General features: G+C 41.4%; 1 protein-coding gene across 19 annotated transcripts in view; it reads left to right on the top strand.

The window, feature by feature from the left end:
- Positions 1-25,790, top strand: part of LOC129814510 (discs large homolog 1-like protein) — a 254,606-nt gene that overhangs the window by 36,298 nt on the left and 192,518 nt on the right. For 17 of the 19 annotated variants that reach the window (XM_055867694.1, XM_055867691.1, XM_055867690.1 and 14 more), the window contains one exon: positions 17,479-17,643. In XM_055867694.1, the coding sequence (XP_055723669.1) occupies positions 17,479-17,643 (165 nt within the window). Of the gene's footprint in view, positions 1-3,337; positions 4,159-17,478; positions 17,644-25,790 lie in introns of those variants that run through there. The other 2 variants (XM_055867682.1, XM_055867693.1) reach the window with 2 other exon arrangements.

Below are 25,790 nucleotides of genomic sequence, written 5' to 3'. Positions count from 1 at the left end.
CATCTGGTGGCACTCCCAGGTCTCCATGTTAGACAAATGTTTGTTTTGTTCGATAATGACCCTCTTTATGAGCAAAAACCTGTTTTTTGTTCGTGCGTTTTGTCCAGTAATCTGAATGCAGAAGGTGCACTAATTCCAGGATGAAAAGTAAAAAAAAAAAAAGTACAATAAAAGTTAGTAAACATTGCAAACGATGTTTAAAATCAACCCTCTGGTGTTTTTTGTCATAAATAATCAATATTTCAACCAGACAGAAGCTTTGTCAATGGGAAAGGAGAAACAAGAAAGGCGAGTTCACGATCAGGGCGCATGGCTGAAATTTCCACTGGTCACTGATTGAAAGGGGTGTATCCATCATTTTTCAGAGTAAAAGCCTGAAACAATGCCTAAAGACTGGTCACATGTAGAGGAAGGCACAGAGCTTGTGAACTCGGTCCAAAGTCTTTGTATGGTGGATAGGCTTTCAATGGAAAAACAGCCTTTCATAATAATAGTTCTTCCTGGTAGGATTTTCCTCGGGTTTTCACCTGCCATATCAGTTCTGTTGTACTCAGACATTATTTTAACAGTTTTGGAATCTTTAGAGTGTTTTTCTATCCAAATCTACTAATTATATGCATATCCTATATTCTGGGACTGAGTAGCAGACAGTTTAATTTTGGCACGCTTTTCATCCAAAATTCCGAATGCTGCCCCCTACCCTAGTGAAGTTAACTTGGATTAAATGTCAGGAATTGTGAAACTTAGTTTAATTGTATTTTGCTAAGGTGTATGTAAACTTCCGACTTCAACTGTACATGACTCGGCCAGTCACAGCCTGACTCATGCCTTGATTATAAAGCTGACATACAGCCTAACAAATGGGGTAATTGTTGCAAATGAAGCCATTACAGTATCTTGTGGCTTTAAAAAAATATTTTTATCGATTAAAAAAAAATCATCTAAATCAATCCATTGCGCGAGGTCTTATTGATATACCTTGCAGATTGTAGGCTGTCAGTGTAAGCTCTGCAAGTCTTGTTATCAGATGAGGAAGGGAATATAAAGGTTTCCGAATGGCAATGTCATAATATTTCAGTACCTCCTTTAGTCTCTCATTCGCCTGGCAATATGCTACTTTGATTAAAATAGTAATTTGTTAAACTAAAGGCCAAAACGGCAACTGTTTTGATGGAAATGGATCGCCTTGGTCTTTGGCTGTGGGAGATATCCGTTATTCAATGGGCGATATTCTTTTTCAGTTATGACACATTTTCAGATACTTTGAAGCACCCCGTGCACTCCATATTTTACTGTTTGACTTTTCCTGACACAAGTCGAGGCATGGAGTAATTCAGTAGTACTAGTCTTTAATGCCTTTATTGGCCCAGCTCCGGTCACTGGCCCAACTCCAGGAGACCGAGGGAACCCTCAAGGACAATGTCTGCATCCCAAACATACCTTATTCCCTATATAGTGCACTTCTCTTGACCATCTTCCATACAGCTTTGGTCAAAAGTAGTGCGCTATGTAGGGAACAGGGTAAAATTTGGGACATAACCATTGCTGCCCCCCTCCCCTAGAGGAAGGCCAGAGTTGTGTGTTCTGTGTCCACAACACCTGGGGCATGTGTCTTCCTGGAGGCCTGGTAGGGTGTGTGTTTGTCCGGGAGTGTGTTTAGCCTGGCTTTTCGTGTGTGTGGGCCCTGAGCAGTGCAGGGTCCATCCCATCCCCACAGTCCCACCACCAGCTGAATGGACTGATGTTGATGTAACCCCTCATTCAGGTGACTTACTGAGGAGACTGACAGACTGCATGAAATTGCAGGAGAGGGAGGAATGGTGTGTGCATGAGACGTTGACAAACAAAAACCTCAGACTATTTTATTCTCCATACATGTTGTCTGACTTGAGAGGATTCATCAGGGATCAATCTCTGAAGCTAGTTTCTTTCACCACCCATCATTATCATAACATCAAGTCCCTCAACAAACCACTCAGGAAGTGCATTTGGCTTAGTGTCTGAAAATATCAAGACAAACTCAAAGTAGCCTAGTTGTATTGTATCTGCTATGATCGAGGGGGAAAACTGCTCAAAATACTCTTTTGTATTTCAAAGTTTAAATAGTTGCAGTGTTGTGTGCATTTCTGGTCAGTCAATGCTAATTTGATGTTTTTGCAACTCGTTGCAAAGCGAGAGGGGGTGATTTCCTTAGAGCAAAAGCAGCTCAGGCCCTATGTGCCATCGCATGCAGATTTGCATTACCATCACCCGAAAGGGACGAGGTGCCGTTCGCATTATTACGTGCCCCCCCACTTGCGGAGCAGCAACGCTGTTGCTGATTTAAAAGGTTTTGTCAAGCAAAGTCTCAGATTGGTCGTCTCCTAGCCTCTAACCTCTCCTAACCCCTAACCTCAAGCGCTTTATTGGCTTGACTACTATGGCATGAGAGTCTGTTAGCAGTGGTCAAACTTGACCTTTTTCTTCTGGATGGAAGAACAAAAGAAACCTGACACATTTCTGAAGGCAATTTGGAGCTACAATGGTGAATAATTCTGTAGTACATTTGACCATTTCCATTGAAGGGATATGTCTTCATTCTTATCTTTGTCCCAAATGCATCCATGTTCTTTTGGGCAGGGAGAAACTACATCGCCTGTGAACATCAAAAAGGTCACAGTCAGGGCTGACCAATTAGCTGCCTTCGCTGTCCATCAGTCAGTGCTTTCCCCTCCCCCACATTTTAATTTGCATTTCTTCTTCAGTCTACCCCCCCTCCCATCTCTCTCCCTCCATCTCTCCCACGGTGTAAACACACAGTGGAGATTTCACCATTAGCTCATACTCATCTCTCCACAAATCCGCTTAGGAAACTGTCCATTCTCTACTAACACTCCACCCCGCTCCATATCTACCCTCTCCCACAGGAGGTACACTCCTCTCACAAATGCTCCCTAACCCGTCCCATATATCCCCATCTCCCTTCACTGCTACCCTCAGGATACAGCCCCTTCCCTTCGCTGACCCTCTGCTGTAAGCCAACCCCTTTCCCCCCCCCCCACTCATCGCACCTCAGATATTTAGGATTTGCTCACTAACCCGCCCCATGTCTCTTATGGTCCCATTAGGATACATATTGCTCTCTCACTTTCCCGCTCTCTTCACAAATGCTCCTTTTCGCCATCGTCTCCCGCCCCATCTCCACACTGCCTTCCCATATGGTTAACGTCCTTTTCCTCGCTCAGCAGAGCCATGTGACAAACCCCACGCTGCTACTGTGCAGCGCTCCCCTCTCTCCACCTCTCTGCTCGCAGCAGTATTCTCAGTGGCGCTCTCATCAGCCCCCCACATCTGACAGATTTACTGTGAGTCTCTCTTGCCTTCCTTCCCTCTCTCGCTCTCTTTCCCTCATCCATCTGCCCCCCACAGACAGTTTCCCTGCAAGACTCTCTCGCTCGCTCTCCTGCATCTGCTCAAGGCGTTTTGACAGACGCGGTTCAGCTGAAGGTACACTCTTAAAGGTGGCAACCTCCCTTGAATCCTCCCACTCGAAAAACGAGCAACCTTAGACCACCTCCCTACACCACCTCACGCCTTTCCCCAGCGTCCAATCAGACCCCCACAGAGGACAGCTTAGCACGCACACATACTCGCATTCTCCTTTTCCTCCTCTCTCTCTCATATTTGTACACCATGGTTCCACTGTGGCTCTCCAGTGGACCTCGGCTCTGCAACGGAGCGTGTTGACTGTCGAGGATAAGCGCGGGCGCACAACAGAGAGGAGAGTCAGCCAATTGACAGAAGGACGAGAAGAAAGGAGGGGGTGGAGGAAGAGGGGCAGCTGAAGGAGAGGGGCAGGCCCGCTGGATGAAGGTAGAACACTGGGTGTCTTCCCCCCCCGCGACGATGGAGTGATGCAAGGAATGAGGGCGGATGGTGAGAGCGGGCAGCAGCAGTGGAGGAGCGGGTGGTGGTGCTGGCAGCAGAGGGGGAGCAGGGGGCAGCCGGAGAGGCCGAAGCAGGCACCGCTCTCGGAGGAAACGCGTCTCGGTCAACTGCTTCAGCGCCGTCGAAAATATGTCTCCCAGCGTGAAACACTTAGACTGCTTCTCCCCCATGCTGTGCCACTGCAAAGTAGCATGCACCAACAGCACCATATCACTCATGTTTGGGTGCAAGGTGGGTGATGACACCCTCGGAGCGTGTCTGTATTTAGTCTGTCTGTTTAGTCCGTTTTTTTTTTTTTTTTTTTTTAGCAAAGTCTGAGGCATACAAAACTAAGGTAAGATATGAAAGTACAGTTTGTTTACCATTCCACCTGAGAGTACATGATAGGTTGACGGAGTTGCCTGTCATCTCCGGTTCAGTGAACTGGCCAATTAGGAGGTCCGATTATTGAGCATTCATGCGGAATTTGGTAGCAGGGTGACTCGGTGACAGACAGTTCAGTGGGCATGTGTGCCTTAACATGTGCTCTGTAGTAGAGAGCGGCATTCCCGCGGGACCTGTGAGCCCTGACAGCATTATTTTGTGCTGTGGTCCGGAGCGGGGGGGGGGGTCAGACGACAACTTTGGGATGAAAATGTGTTTTAGTCCCGCATATTATTTAGAATGGTTGTCTTTCTGTTTTGTATGTGTTATCGGTTGTATTAAAATAACCTCTGTACCAGTATTCACACACTCTGAAGGATAATTCTGGTTCAATTTTAGTAGCCTACGTCTCCTCTCCTGTGTTGGGCGTGAGAGATCAAATGTGCTTGTGTGGGCCCAATTAAATAGCCTGTAGGCTATACGCATGGGCGGAGAAGCATAAGCAGTTTTCTTTCCGTGGAAATGAACTTCCAAAATACGATTGGCTATAGTAGAGTTTAGGCTCCGACATTGACTGGAAATAAATATTGATAACACATTTGTCTCCCTGCAAATTGTCCTGCTGTCAGTTATGCAAGATTATTTCAAAAAGTTTATTTTGTTTAGTAGGCTATTCGTTATCTATTGTATTAAAAGCACCATTGTCACAATATTCACCAACTCTTATAGCCTAATTTTTGCTGATTTATGTTCAGTAGCCTACCTTTTTTGCTGGGCGTGCGAGATCATGTGCTCCTATGTGTGGTCTCAATTAGACTGTGGTCTAGGCTATATGGGTGGAGAAATATGGGCAGTTGTCTTTAACTTGCCAAATATGATAGGCTATATTTTAGACTCCAACATTTACTGGTAATCTATATTAACAACATATGTATTTTACTCTGCTTGCAAAACGTCCCACTCCTAAAAGTTATGCAAAATGTAGCTCAAGTGAAGTGTCCACTCCTCTTTCAAAATATGTCTGCCTTATTGGCTGATATAGCCCAATAATACCAATAGCCTAATATAATGGGCCATTTGAGAATTTCTGTTTTTTAAACTATTTCTTAGGCTATTTTTGTGCATTTTGATCTTGACTAGGGTGGAAAATTGCTAGGAAGGGGGCTCCAAAGAGAGCTGAGTCACATGCTCCTAAAATAACATTTCAGAACTGTGGTCAGGTTCAATACCAGTTCTTACGGGAGCTGGTGGGATTCGGGCAATAAGTCAGCAGAAGCGTGCAGGCGCGATATGAAAAATAGCTGGAGCGGGATGAAGAAATCAGTTCTGTGCACACCTCTACTCTGTAGCAAGCACCACAGGCAGCCAGTTGAGACCAGGCCTGATGCTTATGTCTGAGACATTGGTCAGTTTTGTAAGCCTTCCATATATTACATTATACTGTTTTTTAGTGCCAGAGGATAGTAGTGACAAGAAATAAATAAAATGACAAGCTATGAAAACAGTCATGCTGCACAATGTCTCATTGGTCATTATCGTAGGTTTCTTCACGGTTGCTGGAAATACTTATTCACTGGTCCCGTGTTGCTCAGTTGGTACTTGCAACGCCAGGGTTGTGGGTTTGTCAATCTGGATAAGAGTTGTGGGTTAGTCAATCTGGATAAGAGCATCTGCTAAATGACTAAACTATCAATTGTAAATAATCCAATATGTTATGCCATCAAATTATTCAATTTGTTATGCCATACAGAGATTAACAATGGATCCTAATCAAAACCCAACCCATCGAAAGAGACATGACTAATAATCCCAGAGTTCATTCTGTTCAAGTGTTCAAAGGTTAAGGTCATATGTAGAAGAGTGGTAGTTCTGATGTAATGTTGCTGGGTGTTTCTGTGAGCTTGGCACATACACTGAGTGTACAAAATATTAGGAATGCCTGCTCTTTCCATGAGACTATCCAGGTGAAAGCGATGATCCCTTAATGTCACTTGTTAAATCCACTTCAATCAGTGTAGATGAATGGGAGGAGACAGGTTAGAGGGATTTCTAAGCCTTGAGACAATGAAACATGGATTGTGTATGTGTGCAGTTCAGAGGGTGAATGGGCAAGACAAAAGATTTAAGTGCCTTTGAACGGGGTATGGTAGTAGGTGCCAGGCGCACTGGTTGAGTGTGTCAAGAACTGCACCGCTGCTGGGTTTTTCACGCTCAACATGTTTCCCGTGTGTATCAGGAATGGTCCACCACCTTAAGGACATCCAGACAACTTGACATAACTGTGGGAAGCATTGGAATGAACATGGGCCAGCATCCCTGTGGAACGCATTCTACGCCTTGTAGAGTCCATGTCCTGACGAATTGAGGCTGTTCTGAGGGGAAAAGAGGGTGAAACTTAGTATTAGGAAGGCTTTCCTAATATTTTGTACACTGTATATTGGGTGAGAATCATCGCTCTCGTATATGGTCTTCACCATGTGGTCTTAACCTTTTGAACTCTGGGATTATTAGTCGTCTGTCTTTCAATGGATTGGGTTTTGTTTAGAATCCATCGTTAATCTTTTACCTAACTGACGTAGGATTGTAGGTTGCCTGAAAAAATGATTGGGCAATGTTTTAAAGGGCACCATAAACAGCTACTGGCGGTGCTTTCACTCTAGTGGTAGCATGAGACGGAGTCTACAACCCACACAAGTGGCTCAGGTAGTGCAGCTCATCCATGCACATTTGTGGCCTGCTGGAGGTCATTTTGCAGGGCTCTGGCAGTGCTCCTCCTTGCACAAAGGCGGAGGTAGCGGTCCTGCTGCTGGGTTGTTGCCCTCCTACGGCCTCCTCCACGTCTCCTGATGTACTGGCCTGTCTCCTGGTAGCGCCTCCATGCTCTGGACACTACGCTGACAGACACAGCAAACCTTTTTGCCACAGCTCGCATTGATGTGCCATCCTGGATGAACTGCACTACCTGAGCCACTTGTGTGGGTTGTAGACTCCGTCTCATGCTACCACGAGTGAGAGCACCGGCAGCATTCAAAAGTTACCAAAACATCAGCCAGGAAGCATAGGAACTGAGAAGTGGTCTGTGGTCACCGCCTGCAGAATCACTTCTTTTTGGGGGGTGTCTTGCTAATTGCCTAATTTCCACCTTTGTCTATTCCATTTGCACAACAGCATGTGAAATTTATTGTCAATCAGTGTTGCTTCCTAAGTGGACAGTTTGATTTCACAGAAGTGTGATTGACTTGGAGTTACATTGTGTTGTTTAAGTGTTCCTTTTATTTTTTAGAGCAGTGTATATATATATATATATATTTGTGTGTGTATATATTTGTGTGTGTATATATTTGTGTGTGTGTATAATTGTGTGTGTGTATAATTGTATATAGATATATGTGTGTATGTATATTTGTATATGTGTGTGTGTATGTATATTAGAGGTCGACCGATTAATTGGAATGGACGATTTTAATTAGGGCCGATTTCAAGTTTTCATAACAATCGGAAATCGGTATTTTTGGACACCGATTTCGCCGTTTTTATTTATTTATATTTATATATATATATATATATATATATATATATATATATATAAATAAATATGCAAATTTTTCCTTCCCCTTTATTTAATCTTTATTTAACTTCTCTAGGATAGGGGGCAGAATTTTCACGTTTGGATGAAAATCCTACCCAAATTCAACTGCCAGCTACTCAACCCCAGAAGATAAGATATGCATATTATTAGATTAGGATAGAAAACACTCTGAAGTTTCTAAAACTGTTTGAATCATGTCTGTGAGTATAATATAACTTATTTAGCAGGCAAAACCCCGAGGACAAACATTCAGATGATTTTTTTTGAGGTAACTCTCTTTTCAATGAGGTTTCTTTGGGAATCCAGAATTCTAAGGGACCTTCTTGCAGTTCCTACTGCTTCCACTGGATGCAGTAGGACGCAGGATGCAGTCTTTAGACATTGGTTGAGGGTTTTTCCTTTGTGTAATGAAGACGTACGGCCATTTTGAACGATAGTCACTTGAGGTGTCCTGTTAGATAGAGGTGCGTGACCAGAAAACTAGCTACAGTTTGTTTTAATCCTGTATTGAACACAGATCATCCCGTCTTCAATTCTATCGATTATTTACGTTAAAAAATACCTAAAGTTGTATTACAAAAGTAGTTTGAAATGTTTTGGCAAAGTTTACAGGTAACTTTGATATATTTTGTAGTCACTTTTCACAGGTTGTAACCGGTGTTTTTCTGGATCAAATGCGCCAAATAAATGGGCATTTTGGCAAAGTGAGACTGTAGCATCCTGCCTAAACTCAGATTTTTGGATATAAATATGAACTTTACCGAACAAAACATACATGTATTGTGTAACATGAAGTCCTATGAGTGTCAACAAAGGTTAGTGATTAATTTTAACTTTTTCTGCTTTTTGTTACTCCTTTCTTTGGCTGGAGAAATGGCTGTGTTTTTCTGTGGCTATGTACTGACCTAACATAATCGTAAGGTGTTCTTTCGCCGTGGATCCTTTTTGAAATCAGACACTGTGGCTGGATTAACGTGAAGTGTATAATACTTGTATGTTTGAGGAATTTTAATTATGAGATCTCTGTTTTGAATTTGGCGCCCTGCAATTTCACTGGCTGTTGGTAAGGTGGGACGCTACCGTCCCACCCAGAGAAGTTAATGACCTAAGGCTCGTATATCTGTGTGTTATTATGTTATAACTAAGTCTATGATTTGATAGAGCAGTCTGACTGAGCGGTGGTAGGCAGCAGCAGGCTCGTAAGCATTCATTCAAACAGCACTTTCCTGCGTTATGCCAGAAGCTCTTCGCTGTGCTTCAAGCCTATCAACTCCCGAGATTAGGCTGGTGTAATTGATGTGAAATGGCTAGCTAGTTAGCGGGGTGCGCACTAATAGCGTTTCAAACATCACTCGCTCTGAGACTTGGAGTAGTTATTCCCCTTGCTCTGCATGGGTAACGCTGCTTCGAGGGTGGCTGTTGTCGTTGTGTTCCTGGTTCGAACGAGGAGAGGGATGGAAGCTATACTGTTACACTGTCAATACTAAAGTGCCTATAAGAACATCCAATAGTCAAAGGTTAATGAAATACAAATGGTATAGAGAGAAATAGTCCTATAATTCCTATAACTACAACCTAAAACTTCTTACCTGGGAATATTGAAGACTCATGTTAAAAGGATCCACCAGCTTTCATATGTTCTGAGCAAGGAACTTAAACGTTAGCTTTCTTACATGGCACATATTGCACTTTTACTTTCTCCAACACTTTGTTTTTGCTATATTTAAACCAAATTGAACATGTTTCATTATTTATTTGAGGCTAAATTGATTTTATTGATGTATTATATTAAGTTAAAATAAATGTTAATTCAGTTTTGTTGTAATTGTCATTATTACAAACAAATGCAAAAAATTGGCATCGGCTTTTTTTGGTCCTCAAATAATCGGTATCGGCTTTGAAAAATCATAATCGGTCGACCTCTAGTGTGTGTGTGTATGTATGTAAAAAATAAATTAAAATAAAGTTCAAAAGATTTAGGAAACCTACTCAAGGGTTTTCCTTTTTTTACTATTTTCAAAATTGTAGAATAATAGTTAAGACATCAACACTATGAAGTAACACACATGGAATCATGTAGTAACCTAAAAAGTGTTAAATCAAAATATATTTGAGATTCTTCAAATAGCCACCCTTTGCCTTGATGACAGCTATGCACACTCTTCGCATTCTCTCAACCAGCTTCATGAGATAGTCACCTGGAATCCATTTCAATTAACAGGTGTGCCTTGTTAATTGTTAGTTTGTGGAATTTCTTTCCTTAATTGAAACACATTTCAGGTGACTATCTAATGAAGCTGGTTGAGAGAATGCCAAGTGTGTGCAAAGCTGTCAAGTCAAAGGGTGGCTACTTTGAAGAATCTCAAGTAGAAAATATTTTGTTAACACTTTTTTGGTTACTACATAATTCCATGTGTTATTTCATAGTTTGTTTTCACTATTATTCTACAATGTAGAAAATAGTAAAAATAAAAACCATGGAATGAGTATGTGTGTCCAATCTTTTTACTGATGCTGTATACATTTAGACTCCGACATTGCTCGTCCTAATACTTATATTTTAATATCTAATTTTAATATATTTAAAAAATCTTAATTCAGTTATTTTACTTTTAGATTTGTGTGTATTGTTAGATATTACTGCGCTGTTGGAGCTAGGAACACAAACATTTCGTAACAACCACAATAACATCTGCTAAGTATGATTTGGGAACTGCATATCCTGAGGCTGCTTGTATTGTAACTGGGGACTTTAGTAAAGGTGATTTGAGAATCTCTACCGATATTCTATCAACACATCTCCTGTGTTATCTCAAACTCTTGATCATTGTTACTCTCCCTTCCGGGACAGCTACAAAGCCCTCCCCCGACCTCCCTTCGGCAAATCAGATTACATCTTCATTCTGCTCCTTTACACATATAGGCAGACACTTAAACAGGAAGCACCTGTGTTAAGAACTGTTCAACTTTGGTCCAACCAATTGGAATCTATGCTTCAACATTGTTTTGATTACGCGGACTGAGAAATGTTCCGGGTTGCCTCTGATAATAGTGTAGACGTATACACTGACTGTGACTAGGCTCATCAGGAATTGCTTAGAGTATGTTGTTCCCACTGTGACGATTAGAACTTATCCAAACCACAAACTGTGGATAGATGGCAGCATTCACACAAACCCCTTCAAGGAAAACAACATTGAGCCCCTGATGCAGACCCTCTGTTCAGTTTAGTTTGAGCTTTTCAGCCAGTATGATTTCATCACAACCAGTCTTAATTTAGCCACTCATCAGTTCATTGTCTATCTTTGGCTATAACCAACTCAATGTTGCATACTGTAAGTTGTAAGAGAAGTTCTATCAGAATCCCATTTATCCTAATTGTGGACGCTTTTTGTTCGGATTAGACTCATCATAACAATAATATAGGCTAGGCCTACTTACTTGGGCATATTGTCTTTTTTATATTGTAAGTTTTTGTGAGTTAGGACAATACGTAGTTACTCGATTTGAAATGTGCACTTGGGAAAATGTGTTTTGAATGAAATGCCCTTGTGCACACCACCCTCCCTGGCCACTCATCTGGAATGATCTGATGTGCTAATTCTAGGTTGTGAAAGACATGTTTCCCATGTTTGTCGAACACTGTGTTGCCTTGTGTGGAAGCTTTGTCTAATCACAATTCGCCTCCAAAGCAGTTCGGCTGACGGAAATGGGGCGGGAGACATGCCATTAATCAAAACCATTGATTCATCTAATGCTATGTCAGAGCTCGTGTAGTGTGCATATTATGACGATGTATCTTAGGCTATACCTTATTCGGTATAGTCATCTTGTTTCACAGGCTGTCAACTTGTTTCATACACTGCTAAAAATGAGGCTTTGCGGTTCTCTATAGAACCTTTATTGAGGGCCATATATGAAAGGACAAGCGAGTCATTGAACCCTTTTTATAGGGAGGCTGAAAACTATTTAACAATTAATATAGTCTTCATGATTGAGTTTTGCATAGCAAGCTCATTGTTTCCCTCCGTAAAATGCTAATTACCCAGTCAATCCTCCTTTCCCTCAACATCTCTGAACATCCACGCTGTGGCTCTCTGTGTATGACGCCACTCGCTCACTTGCTCCTATTTTTAGCATCTTTGGCAGGCAGGAGTCGGGGCTCGCTTTGCCTCGGCCAGCCCTGCTGCTCCCAGCGCTCCAGTATGATGCATCGATTTAACCGCGGAGGGAGGCGGGAGGGCTATCACTGCAGGCGGAGGGAGAGGGAGGGCTATCACTGCAGGCCTCTTCAGGCGGAGGTTGTCATTAGTTGAAAACCACACACATACATTGATGCTACTGCCTTTTGGCATTTCATTTAATCCATTCCTCTTCATAACTGTATGAATAAAGCATCAAAATACAGAATACTGCAAATGTGAGTTAGTGACAATGGTGGGTGGACACAGTGATTGAACCCCGGTCTCCTGGGTTCTATATGTGTCAAGTCGGGAGTGTTGGGCTACCACTCCACCACAGTTTCTGCACCTGCTACCTCTTACTTTCTGCCTCTCTTACCTCGTTCAGTGCTTGGTTTTCATTGACGGGTCTGGGTCACGCTGTGACAGAATTAACTCTAGCCTAGAGGTTCCTGATGTTACATCTGCCTTTTATGTTATTTTGAGCAGAGATGGGCTCCTAAATTAATTGTGTTGGTAATTGATAGTATGTGAGAGGATGTAATGTCTCGACCAATTCATTTACAAGTTGGGGCCACCAAAGAGGACAGTTGCTCCATTAAAAGCTTATTTTGACCTGTGTGTGTGTATTGACTGCAGCTTAGTCTTTACCCACTCTTAACAAGGGGCATTCAGAGGCCATAAGAGTCAATTTCATTATGATTCAATTGTATAAAGCACCTTTTACAATGTCATTTCTTTGCCGCAATAAATAGCTTGTGGGATGAAAATTGGACAAAATTATCCCAAAGAGCATACCGCTTCCATTTGGCTTATCTTCCTTCTGATGAGCACATGCCAAGTTTGGTGCGTCCAGTACCAACTCCCAGCTGTCAATATCAGACTTCCAGAACACTGTGTGGGTTTAGTTGTCTCCAAAGATTTACACCATTAATCTGTGGTCCGTGTTAATCTGCCTTCTACTTTGACGTGAATGGAAAGAAACCCCCCATGTCGTCATGAACAGCAATTGAAGCTCTTTCGCTCCAGACAGTGACTTAATCCAGGATCATTAGGACTGTCATTCTCTTTCCTAGGGATGGGAGTAATATGAGAAATGCTACAAAAATAGGCCTAGCTAAATCATGTGAAGTTTTTTTTAAAATCAGTCTAGAAGTTGTTTTAAAAGTTAACTACACTTGCGGTTTGTTAATTGATCAGTATTGACTTAGAGCAACTTTTTTTTTTTCTACAGTAAGAACAGACAAAATCGACTGAATGCCTTATGCAGAAAGTCAATAATGATGATAGCGTTTCAAATTAGACAATCTGTTTTGCGGACTACTGTGGCCTCAGAAGTGGGAGGGGGGACCCCTTTCTGAACACTGGCAAACCAGCCAGTAACACGAACACCATCCACTCGCATGATTGCAGAAAACGTGAAAAACAGCTTAGAGACCTATAGAGATCAAAGACTTAAGGGGTAGATTACACCCTTTGATTACTGTTGACAGCACTAACGGCAATAATTCTTGGAACAATTTAATGTCCTTTTTGATATGTTGCTAGTCAATCAGCATGTCCAATACCTGCTCTGAATTCTGTTTAATCTAAAAAGATGTGAACTTTGCAGGTTCCAAATCTGTGGCAACGCACTGGAGATGACAATGGCCGTCATAACCTATCCTTTAGACTTGTCCCAGATCTGTTTTCTCTATTTAGCCAGTTACTGGCTAAACTGGTTAAATAGACTGGTTAAACAGTTACTGGTTGTTGTCAAACATGACAACATATTTGGCAACATGACAAGACAATGATCATAGGAGTTGGCAAGACTGCACAAAGCGATCTGCCACCAGGCTACCTCTAGACATCACTGAGGAGAATTGTTATTGTGATGATGATAACTAATGACTGTTATTTACTGTCCTGTCAGTAGAATAAATGGTCTCCCAATACCCATTCAGATAAGGTTTGTGATTGTATTATTTGTTGTGTAGATACAGCAGCACTCTCTTGAAATGCTTTTGGGAAGTTGTGTATCATAGACTCTTTTACCTTTTTAACTGAAAAGCTCCGGAACAGATAATCCAAGTTGGAGAGGGTCGTGACATCACATAGCGTTATTCTAGCGGTTGCTAGGAGATTCCTTTTTTTGTCCATCGCAGAAGTCCGCTAGCTTAGCTTACCTGCCTGTTGACAGGCTGACTGTAGCTCGTCGCTAACGCTGCATACATTATAGCATGCACCACCAGCACTGAGAGGAGACAGTAAGAGTTTAAGCCCTCGGTTAACTGACTGGTAATTCCTTGGCTTCAGCTTAATTATTGGCAGTAACGTGTTACAGTAATAACTTTTTGCGCTAACGAATAATATAATGGATTACTGTTCCAATTTGATTAATAATATTACACTTACTGATGTTTGATCAACCTATCTCTCTAGAATGGTAGACTGACATGAAACAACAGATGTATCTGTCTCTGTGTCAGCAGTCTGTTTTCTCAAATCAGCTACGGTGCTGGGCTACATCGTTTGGTTGGTATGAGGTCGAAGGAATTGTCTGTAGAGCTCTGAGACGGGATTGTGTCGAGGCACAGATCTGGGAAAGGGTACCAAAACATGTCTGCAGCATTGCAGGTCAGAAGGGCAGAGCTCCCACTCTGACAGAGCTCCTCTGTGGAGATGGGAGAACCTTCCAGAAGGACAACCATCTCTGCAGCAATCCACCAATCAGGCCTTTATGGTAGAGTGGCCTAACAGAAGCCACTCCTCGGGAAAAGGCGCATGACAGCCCGCTTGGAGTTTGTCAAAAGGCAACCATGAGAAACAAGATTGTGAACTCTTTTATTTGAATGTCAAGCGTCATGTCTGGAGGAAACTTGGCACCATCCCTACGGTGAAGCGTGGTGGCAGCATCATACTGTGGGGATGTTTTTCAGCGGCAGGGACTAGTCAGGATCGAGGCAAAGATTAATGGATTAAGGTACAGAGATCCTTGATGAAAACCTGCTCCAGAGCGCTCAGGACCTCTGACTAGGGTCAAGGTTCACCTTCCAACAGGACAACAAACCTAAGCACACAGCCAAGACAACGCATGAGTGTTTTTGGGACAAGTCTCTAAATGTCCTTGAGTTACCCAGCCAAAGCCCGGACTTGAACCCAATCGAACATCTCTGGAGAGACCTGAAAATAGCTTCGCAGCAACGCTCCCCATTCAACCAGACAGAGCTTGAGACGATCTGCAGAGAAGAATGGGAGAAACTCCCAAAATACAGGTGTGCCAAGCTTGTAGGTTCGTACCCAAGACAACTCTAGACTGACAGCGATTACTAAGGGTCTGAATACTTATGTAAATATGTTTCAGCTTTTTATAAAGTTGCTAAAAATTCTAATTGTGCGTAGATTGATATATACAGTGGGGAGAACAAGTATTTGATACACTGCCGATTTTGCTGGTTTTCCTACTTACAAAGCATGTAGAAGTCTGTCATTTTTATCATAGGTACACTTCAACTGTGAGACGGGGGAGAAAAAAAAATCCAGAAAATCACATTGTATGATTTTTAAGTAAATAATTTGCATTTCATTGCATGACATACATATTTGATCACCTACCAACCAGTAAGAATTCCGGCTCTCACAGATCTGTTAGTTTTTCTTTAAGAAGCCCTCCTGTTCTCCACTCATTACCTGTATTAACTGCACCTGTTTGAACTCGTTACCTGTATAAAAGACACCTGTCCACTCAATCAAACAGACTCCAACCTCTCCACAATGGCCAAGACCAGAGAGCTGTGTAAGGACATCAGGGATACAATTGTAGACCTGCACAAGGCTTGGATGGGCTTCAGGACAATAGGCAAGCAGCTTGGTGAGAAGGCAACAACTGTTGGCGCAATTATTAGAAAATGGAAGAAGTTCAAGATGACGGTCAATCATCCTCGGTCTGGGGCTCCATGCAAGATCTCACCTCGTGGGGCATCAATGATCATGAGGAAGGTAAGGGATCAGCCCAGAACTACATGGCAGGACCTGGTCAATGGCCTGAAGAGAGCTGGGACCACAGTCTCAAAGAAAACCATTAGTAACACACTACGCCGTCATGGATTAAAATCCTGCAGCGCACGCAAGGTCCACCTGCTAAAGCCAGCGCATGTCCAGGCCCGTCTGAAGTTTGCCAAGGACCATCTGGATGATCCAGAGGAGGAATGGGAGAAGGTCATGTGGTCTGATGAGACAAAAATAGAGCTTTTTGCTCTAAACTCCACTCGCCGTGTTTGGAGGAAGAAGAAGGATGAGTACAACCCCAAGAACACCATGCCAACCGTGAAGCATGGAGGTGGAAACATCATTCTTTGGGGATTCTTTTCTGCAAAGGGGACAGGACGACTGCACCGTATTGAGGGGAGGATGGATGGGGCCATGTATCGCGAGATCTTGGCCAACAACCTCCTTCCCTCAGTAAGAGCATTGAAGATGGGTCGTGGCTGGGTCTTCCAGCATGACAACGACCCGAAACACACAGCCAGGGCAACTAAGGAGTGGCTCCGTAAGAAGCATCTCAAGGTCCTGGAGTGGCCAAGCCAGTCTCCAGACCGCAACCCAATAGAAAATCTTTGGAGGGAGCTGAAAGTCCGTTTTGCCCAGCGATAGCCCTGAAACCTGAAGGATCTGGAGAAGGTCTGTATGGAGGAGTGGGCCAAAATCCCTGCTGCAGTGTGTGCAAACCTGGTCAAGAACTACAGGAAACGTATGATCTCTGTAATTGCAAACAAAGGTTTCTGTACCAAATATTAAGTTCGGCTTTTCTGATGTATCAAATACTTATGCCATGCAATAAAATGCAAATTAATTACTTTAAAATCATACAATGTGATTTTCTGGATATTTGTTTTAGATTCCGTCTCACAGTTGAAGTGTACCTATGATAAAAATTACAAACCTCTACATGCTTTGTAAGTAGGAAACACTGCCGATTTTGCAGGTTATCAAATACTTGTTCTCCCCACTGTATATATATCAATATCAAAAAATGTTTATATATTTTAGAATAAAGCTGTAATTTAACAATGTGTAAAAATTCAAGGGGTCTGAATACTTTCTGAATGCACTGTAAATGTATTTAAACTACAGACTAAACTACTGAACGCAATTGTATATTTTGGACTGTACTAATTTGCAGCTTCTGTTAATCTCACTGTCAAGCCTATACAACATCGGGCTTTGACTACATTGACGTCTTTAACTGCTACGATGTCCACAATGATTGAACATCAGACCAATATTACTGATCTGCTTCATAAGTTGACCTCACTGGTCGGCCTCAGGTTGACGATTGCAGTCACATGCTTGCCATCCTCATCTGATACCTACAATGGGCATTTGTTGTATATATTGTCTGACATCCACTTACTCTGCTCTACCCTGCCCCTCCAGAAATACAGGCACCACGATGAGGACACGTCCCCCCAGGAGCAGAACTCCCCCCAGCTCACTGACGAGGTCCCTGGCCCCGAGCTGGTCCAGGTGGCCGAGAAGAACCTTTCCCAGATTGAGAATGTCCACGGCTACGTGGCCCAAGCGCACATCTCACCCATGAAGGTAGGATGGACACCTTCACACGGCGGACACACATATACACACACACTTTCCCACACTTGTTTATTTATTTTGCATTCCTATTCACATTCACAAACAGAATTTCACATACATTAAATGCATTTTCATACAAAGGGAGGATGGGAGAGAATTTTATCATACAGTACGTTCCCCTGTTGCCCATATTGCTCTCATTCGCTTCATTGTGAAACTGTGTACAAGAATCACAATCACACATGGTGCCCTGCAAAAGTATTTAGTCCCTTTGATTTCATCACATTTTGTGTTACGAAGTGGAATTGAAATGTATTTAATTGTCATTTTTTTTTCAACAATCTACACAAAATACTGTCAGTGGAAGAAAAATGCTAATATTTTTTAAAGATTAAGACTAATTAAATAACTAAAATAGTCATTGCATAAGTATAGCTCTCTGAGTCAGTACATGTTAGAAACACCTTTTGACATCGATTACAGCTGTGAGTCTCCTTGGGTACGTCAAATGGCACAACACTTCACAACCTGTGTAACGAGGGAGAGCTCGGTTTGGTTTGGAAAGGTTATTGAAAACTTTAGTTACTTTGATCCTGTGATGTGATTGGCATCAGTTGCTGTAACCGCTACTATCTGTACAGTGGTTCCTCTTTTAAAAGTTGCGAGCTTATACCGCGGGACTTAGAAGTACCCCGCGTCATGGCTTCACTGCTCCAGATCACCACAATCACCACAAGGGGGAGGTAGAGCACTCATTATGCATTTGGGTCCCAAGGTTTTTAATGACCAATCATATAGAGTGGTTCCAATGACGAATTTGTCGCGAGCCACCTCCCTGGTGACTTTCTATAGCTAAGATGGCTGACAAAACATTACGGGGAGGCAAATGTAAGTTATAACATAACAAGTTAAGCAAAAAAATTATAAATTGAGAGGAATCTGTTACAAACATTTGTGCATATTTTTTGTCATAAAGTTAATTTACAAAAATCGCTTTTTTGCTAATGTTTTTTTCTGTCATATCCAATACCAGGTGTATCAAACTCCATTCTGTGAATGATGCTGTGTCTGCATGTATGTATTCAAATTATACACTTCACAGTGTTTACCACACCGTCTCCTGGGAAATCAATGATTACACATTGTAACTATGCAATAGACTAGAAAAACATGATTTAGTAATTCATATATACAGAATAAAAAATGTATATCCTGCCAGCACGCCCACAAGTGTGCTGATTGACGCGTGGAAGAGAGCGAGGAATGAGATGGGAGTAACAATCCAGACTATTTGCTCTGAGACCTGCATAATAATTTAATGAAACAAGCAGGGAGCAGGTTTCGAACCCTCACCATTCTATAATACATCAATAAAATCAATTTAGCCTCAAATAAATAATGAAACATGTTCAATTTGGTTTAAATATAGCAAAAACAAAGTGTTGGAGAAAGTAAAAGTGCAATATGTGCCATGTAAGAAAGCTAACGTTTAAGTTCCTTGCTCAGAACATGAGAACATATGAAAGCTGTGGTTCCTTTTAACATGAGTCTTCAATATTCCAAGGTAAGAAGTTTTAGGTTGTAGTTATTATAGGAATTATAGGACTATTTCTCTCTATACGATTTGTATTTCATATACCTTTGACTATTGGATGTTCTTGTAGGCACTTTAATATTGCCAGTGTAACAGTATAGCTTCCGTCCCTCTCCTCGCTCGAAACAGGAACACATCGACAACAGCCTCGAAGCAGCGTTACCCATACAGAGCAAGGGGAATAACTACTCCAAGTCTCAGCGCGAGTGGCGTTTGAAACGCTATTAGCGCGCACCCCGCTAACTAGCTAGCCATTTCACATCAATTACACCAGCCTAATCTCGGGAGTTGATAGGCTTGAAGTCATAAACAGCGCAATGCTTGAAGCATTGCGAAGAGCTGCTGGCAAAACACAGGAAAGTTCTGTTTTGAATGAATGCTTACGAGCCTGCTGGTGCCTACCATCGTTCAGTCAGACTGCTCTATCAAATCATAGACTTAATTATAACATAACACACAAATACGAGCCTTAGGTCATTAATATGGTTGAATCCAGAAACTATCATCTCAAATGTTAATTCTTTCAGTGAAATACAGAACCGTTCCGTATTTGATCAAACAGGTGGCATCCATAAGTCTAAATATTCCTGTTACATTGCACAACCTTCAATGTTATGTCATAATTACGTAAAATTCTGGCAAATTAGTTCGCAACGAGCCAGGCGGCCCAAACTGTTGCATATACCCTGACTCTGCAAGAGAAGTGACACATTTTCCCTAGTTAAAAGAAATTCATGTTAGCAGGCAATATTAACTAAATATGCAGGTTTAAAAATAAATACGTGTGTATTGATTTTAAGGCATTGATGTTTATGGTTAGGTACATGTTGGAGCAACGACGTCCTTTTTCACGAATGCGCACCGCATCGATTATATGCAACGCAGGACACGCTAGATAAACTAGTAATATCTTCAACCATGTGTAGTTAACTAGTGATTGATTGTTTTTTTATAAGATAAGTTTAATGCTAGCTAGCAACTTACCTTGGCTTCTTACTGCATTCGCGTAACAGGCAGGCTCCTCGTGGAGTGCAATGCAAGGCAGGTGGTTAGAGCGTTGGACTAGTTAACCGTAAGGTTGCAAGATTGAATCCCCCGAGCTGACAAGGTAAAAATATGTCGTTCTGCCCCTGAACCTTGCAGTTAACCCACCGTTCCTAGGCCGTCATTGAAAATAAGAATGTGTTCTTAACTGACTTGCCTAGTTAAATAAAGGTGTAAAAAAATAAAATAAAAATGCTGTCCAAAAATACCGATTTCCGATTGTTATGAAAACTTGAATTCGGCCCCAATTAATCGGCCATTCCGATTAATCGGTCGACCTCTACTATTGACTGTGCCCAAATGCATTAATTTGGGTTGGGGCCGATTATGGCTAAAAACACTATCTATTGGAATATTTAACATGTGGAAAGGGGAAAAATTATTATTATTAGTTTTTCACAAGCGTAGCAGGATGGGCTACTAGCTAAACAATAGACTATTCAACCTTTAATAAAGATTTTTCTAATAGCCGAGCTAGGTGTGAAACCCCCCTCCAACTTGCAACAAATCATTTGTATCTATCTTTCCACATCTACCTACACACGTATCTACCTACACACAGTTAATGTTCTGAAAAAATAATATATATACAGTTGTAAGTTTACATACACCTTAGCCAAATGCATTTAAACTCTGTTTTTCACAATTCCTGACATTTAATCCTAGTAAAACTTCCCTGTCCGTTAGGATCACCACTTTATTTTAAGAATGTGAAATGTCATAATAATAGTGGAGTGATTTATTTATTTCATCACATTCCCAGTGGGTCAGAAGTTTACATACACTCAATTAGTATTTGGTATCATTGACTTTAAATTGTTTACCTGGGTCAAACGTTTTGGGTAGCCTTCTACAAGCTTCCCACAATAAGTTGGGTGAATTTTTGCCCATTCCTCCCGTCAGAGCTGGTGTAACTGAGTCAGGTTTGTAGGCCTCCTTGCTTACACACGCTTTTTCAGTTCTGCCCACAATTTTTCTATAGGATTGAGGTCAGGGCTTTGTGATGGCCATTCCAATACCTTGACTTTGTTGTCCTTTAGCCATTTTGCCACAACTTTGGAAGTATGCTTGGGGTCATTGTCCATTTGGAAGACCCATTTGCGACCCAGCTTTAACTTCCTGACTGATGTCTTGATGTTGCTTCAATATATCCACATTTTTGTTCTTCATGATGCCATCTATTTTGTGAAGTTCAAGAGTCCCTTCTGCAGCAAAACACCCCCACAACATGATGCTGCCATCATTGTCTTTTACGATTGGGATGGTTTTCTTCGGCTTGCAAGCCGCCCCCTTTTTCCTCCAAACATAACGATGGTCATTATGGCCAAACAGTTCTATTTTTGTTTCATTAGACCAGAGAACATTTCTCCAAAAAGTATGATGGTTGACCCCATGTGCAGTTGCAAACCGTCGTCTGGCTTTTTTAATCGCGGTTTTGGAGCAGTGGCTTCTTCCTTGCTGAGTGGCCTTTTAGGTTGTCAATATAGGACTCGTTTTACAGTGGATATAGATACTTTTGTACCGGTTTCCTCCAGCATCTTCACAAGGTCCTTTGCTGCTGTTCTGGGATTGAGTCCTGAGCGGTATGACGGCTGCGTGGTCCCATGGTGTTTATACTTGCATACTATTGTTTGTACAGATCAACGTGGTACCGTCAGGCATTTGGAAATTGCTCCCAAGGATGTACCAGACTTGTGTAGGTCTGCAATATTTTTTCTGTGGTGTTTGCTGATTTCTTTTGATTTTCCCATGATGTCAAGCAAAGAGGTACTGAGTTTGAAGGTAGGCCTTGGCGTACTTTCACAGGTACACCTCCAATTGACTCACATGATGTCAATTAGCCTATCAGAAGTTTCTAAATCCATGACAATTTTCTGGAATTTTCTAAGTAGTTTAAGTAACGTCCCACTTAACCAACAACCAGTGAAATTGCAGGGCGCCAAATTCAAAACAGAAATATCATAATTACAATTCCTCAAACATACAAGTATTATACACCGCTTTAAAAATAAACTTCTCGATAATCCAGCCACAGTGTCTGATTTCGAAAGGATTTACGGCGAAAGCACACCTTGCGATTATGTTAGGTCAGTACATAGCCACAGAAAAACACAGCCATTTTTCCAGCCAGAGAGGAACAAAAAGCAGAAATAGAGTTAAAAATTAAGCACTAACGTTTGATGATATTCATCAGATGACACTCATAGGACTTCATGTTAACAATACATGTATGTTTTCTTCGGTAAAGTTCATATTTATATCCAAAAATCTGTTTAGGCGGGACGCTACTGTCTCACTTAAAAAGCCAGAAAAAATGCGGCGCGCCAAATTCAAATAAATTTCTATAAAAATCTAACTTTCATTAAGTCACACATGAAAGATACCAAATTAAAGCTACACTGGTTGTGAATCCAGCCATCATAAGCTTTTTGGCGAAAGCAAACGATGCTATTATCTATTATCATCATGTCTCGCTCCATCCACCAACGCCACGTTGCACCACAGACTGTCCAGGAGTTGGCGGATGCTTTAGTCCAGGTCTGGGAGGAGATCCCTCAGGAGACCATCCGCCACCTCATCAGGAGCATGCCCAGGCGTTGTAGGGAGGTCATACAGGCACGTGGAGGCCACACACACTACTGAGCCTCATTTTGACTTGTTTTAAGGACATTACATCAAAGTTGGATCAGCCTGTAGTGTGGTTTTCCACTTTCATTTTGAGTTTGACTCCAAATCCAGACCTCCATGGGTTGATAAATTTGATTTCCATTGATCATTTTTTTATGATTTTGTTGTCAGCACATTCAACTATGTAAAGAAAAAAGTATTTAATAAGAATATTTCATTCATTCATATCTAGGATGTGTTATTTTAGTGTTCCCTTTATTTTTTTGAGCAGTGTATATCCAAATGTCCTTTTATTTGGCGCGTTTGATCCAGAAAAACACCGGTTCCAACTTGCTCAACGTGGCTACAAAATATCTCAAAGGTTACCTGTAAACTTTGCCAAAAAATGTCAAACTACTTTTGTATTATAACTTTAGGTATTTTTTTACGTAAATAATCGATAAAATTGAAGACGGGATGATCTGTGTTCAATACAGGATTAAAACAAACTGTAGCATGCTTTCTGGTTACGCGCCTCTAACAAACAGTACACTTCACTCGACAATCAGTCTGAACAGGGCTACTTCTTCATTACACATAGGAAAAACCCTCAAACAATTTCTAAAGACTGTTGACATCCAGTGGAAGCGGTAGGAACTGCAAGAAGGTCCCTTAGAATTCTCGATTCCCAATTAAAATTCATTGATAAGAGTGACCTCAAAAAATAAAAAAAATAAATTCTGAATGGTTTGTCTTCGGGTTTTCGCCTGCTAAATAAGTTCTGTTAGGCTCACAGACATGATTCAAACAGTTCTAGAAACTTCAGTGTTTTCTATCCATCTAGTATTAATATGCTTATCTTATCTTCTGTGGGTGAGTAGTTGGCAGTTGAATTTGGGTATGCTTTTCACCCAAATGTGAAAATGCTGCCCCCTATCCTAGATAAGTTAAAGGCACAGTCAACTTAGTGTATGTAAACTTCTTACCCACTGGAATTGTGATACAGTGAAATAATCTCTGTTAACAATTGCTGGAAAAATGACTTGTCATGCACAAAGTAGATGTCCTTACCTACTTGCCAAAACTATAGTTAACAAGACATTTGCAGTGTTGTTGAAAAACGAGTTTTAATGTATATATGTAAACTTCCGACTTCAACTGTATATCTATGGTTCAAATTCAGGCTGTATCACATCCGACCGTGATTGGGAGTGCCATAGAGTGGCGCACAATTGGCCCAGCGGGTTTGGCCAGGTTAGGCCTTCATTAGCCGGGGTAGGCTGGTGCTGAAATATTGCCAGCTTGTAATGCAAGTGTTAAACACCAGCAGATGGAGATAACCTACACCAGTCGAGCAATTAATTTTAATTTGACTTTACAAACAACGAGGGCTTAATTGGAGTCTATCTTCTGAGCCTTGACCGATTAAAAAAAAAAAAAAAAAAAAAAAAAAAAAAACTTAGCTTACCTCAGCCAGTTATGAGGCTTTATAGACCTATTTACTATTGCAGCTGGGCAAAAATGTAGCATCCTACATAAAACAATCATTTAAAGAAAAAGTCAGCACTTTCGAAAAAAAACAATGTAACTAATAATTAAAAGCACACATTTGTAAATCCCAAGCTCTAAAGGTAATTGGAAACGTAGATATAAATTGTGTGACAAAATGAAGAATCTTAACAAGATGCTGTGTTTTTATTTACAATAGTGATGGACAACTGCAGGCATTTTGAAAATAGTTTTTTTTTCACAACTGTAGCAGGTGTGTAGCCCATCATGCAAATGTTTCCTATTAGACTTTATATAGACTTTGTATATCCCGGCTAATGTTGTGAAAATCCCTCAACTTGCAATGTATTCGATGCTTAAGTACTCTAAAGTGTTACATTTCTAACTCAAAACAGCAGTACAGTATTTATTCAGCAATATCTTTATGCTTTTGTTAAATAAAATAATGATAAAATAGAAATTCAAATGCGGATGTTTATATAAACTACATTTTAGTTGTGCTTCCACTTAGCTCCACGACCACAGGTTAAACCTTGCTGAGATGATCAATGTTTAGTCGTGGCCAAATGTTTTGAATGACACAAATATTAATTTTCACAAAGTCTGCTTCCTCAGTTTGTATGATGGCAATTTGCATATACTCCAGAATGTTTTAAAGAGTGATAAGATTAATTGCAAAGTCCCTCTTTGCCATGCAAAAAAACTGAATCCCCCAAAAAACGTTTTCACTGCATTTCAGCCCTGCCACAAAAGGACCAGCTGACATCATGTCAGTGTCTCTCTCGTTAACACAGGTGTGAGTGTTGATGAGGACAAGGCTGGAGATCACTCTGTCATGCTGATTACGTTCGAATAACAGGCTGGAAGCTTCAAAAGGAGGGTGGTGCTTGGAATCATTGTTCTTCCTCTGTCAACCATGGTTAACTGCAAGGAAACACGTGCCTCCATCATTGCTTTGCACAAAAAGGGCTTCACAGGCAAGGATATTGCTGCCAGTAAGATTTCGCCTAAATCAACCATTTATCGGATCATCAAGAACTTCAAGGAGAGCGGTTCAATTGTTGTGAAGAATGCTTCAGGGTGCCCAAGAAAGTCCAGCAAGCGCCAGGACTGTCTCCAGCCAAGGGAGTGGGCTCACTCACAATTTTGCCTAAGAACACAGCACAGCCATGAATAAAGAATGGTACCAACACATCCTCCGAGAGCGACTTCTCCCAACCATCCAGGAACAGTTTGTTGACGAACAATGCCTTTCCCAGCATGATGGAGCACCTTGCCATAAGGCAAAAGTGATAACTAAGTGGCTCGGAACAAAACATAGATATTTTGGGTCTATGGCCGGGAAACATCCCCAGACCTTAATCCCATTGAGAACTTGTGGTCAATCCTCAAGTGGTGGGTG

Source organism: Salvelinus fontinalis, chromosome 17 (genome assembly GCF_029448725.1).
Source record: "Salvelinus fontinalis isolate EN_2023a chromosome 17, ASM2944872v1, whole genome shotgun sequence".
Taxonomy (NCBI): domain Eukaryota; kingdom Metazoa; phylum Chordata; class Actinopteri; order Salmoniformes; family Salmonidae; genus Salvelinus; species Salvelinus fontinalis.
Note: the sequence above shows the minus strand (reverse complement) of the source record. Positions and strands in the feature narration are given on the sequence as shown.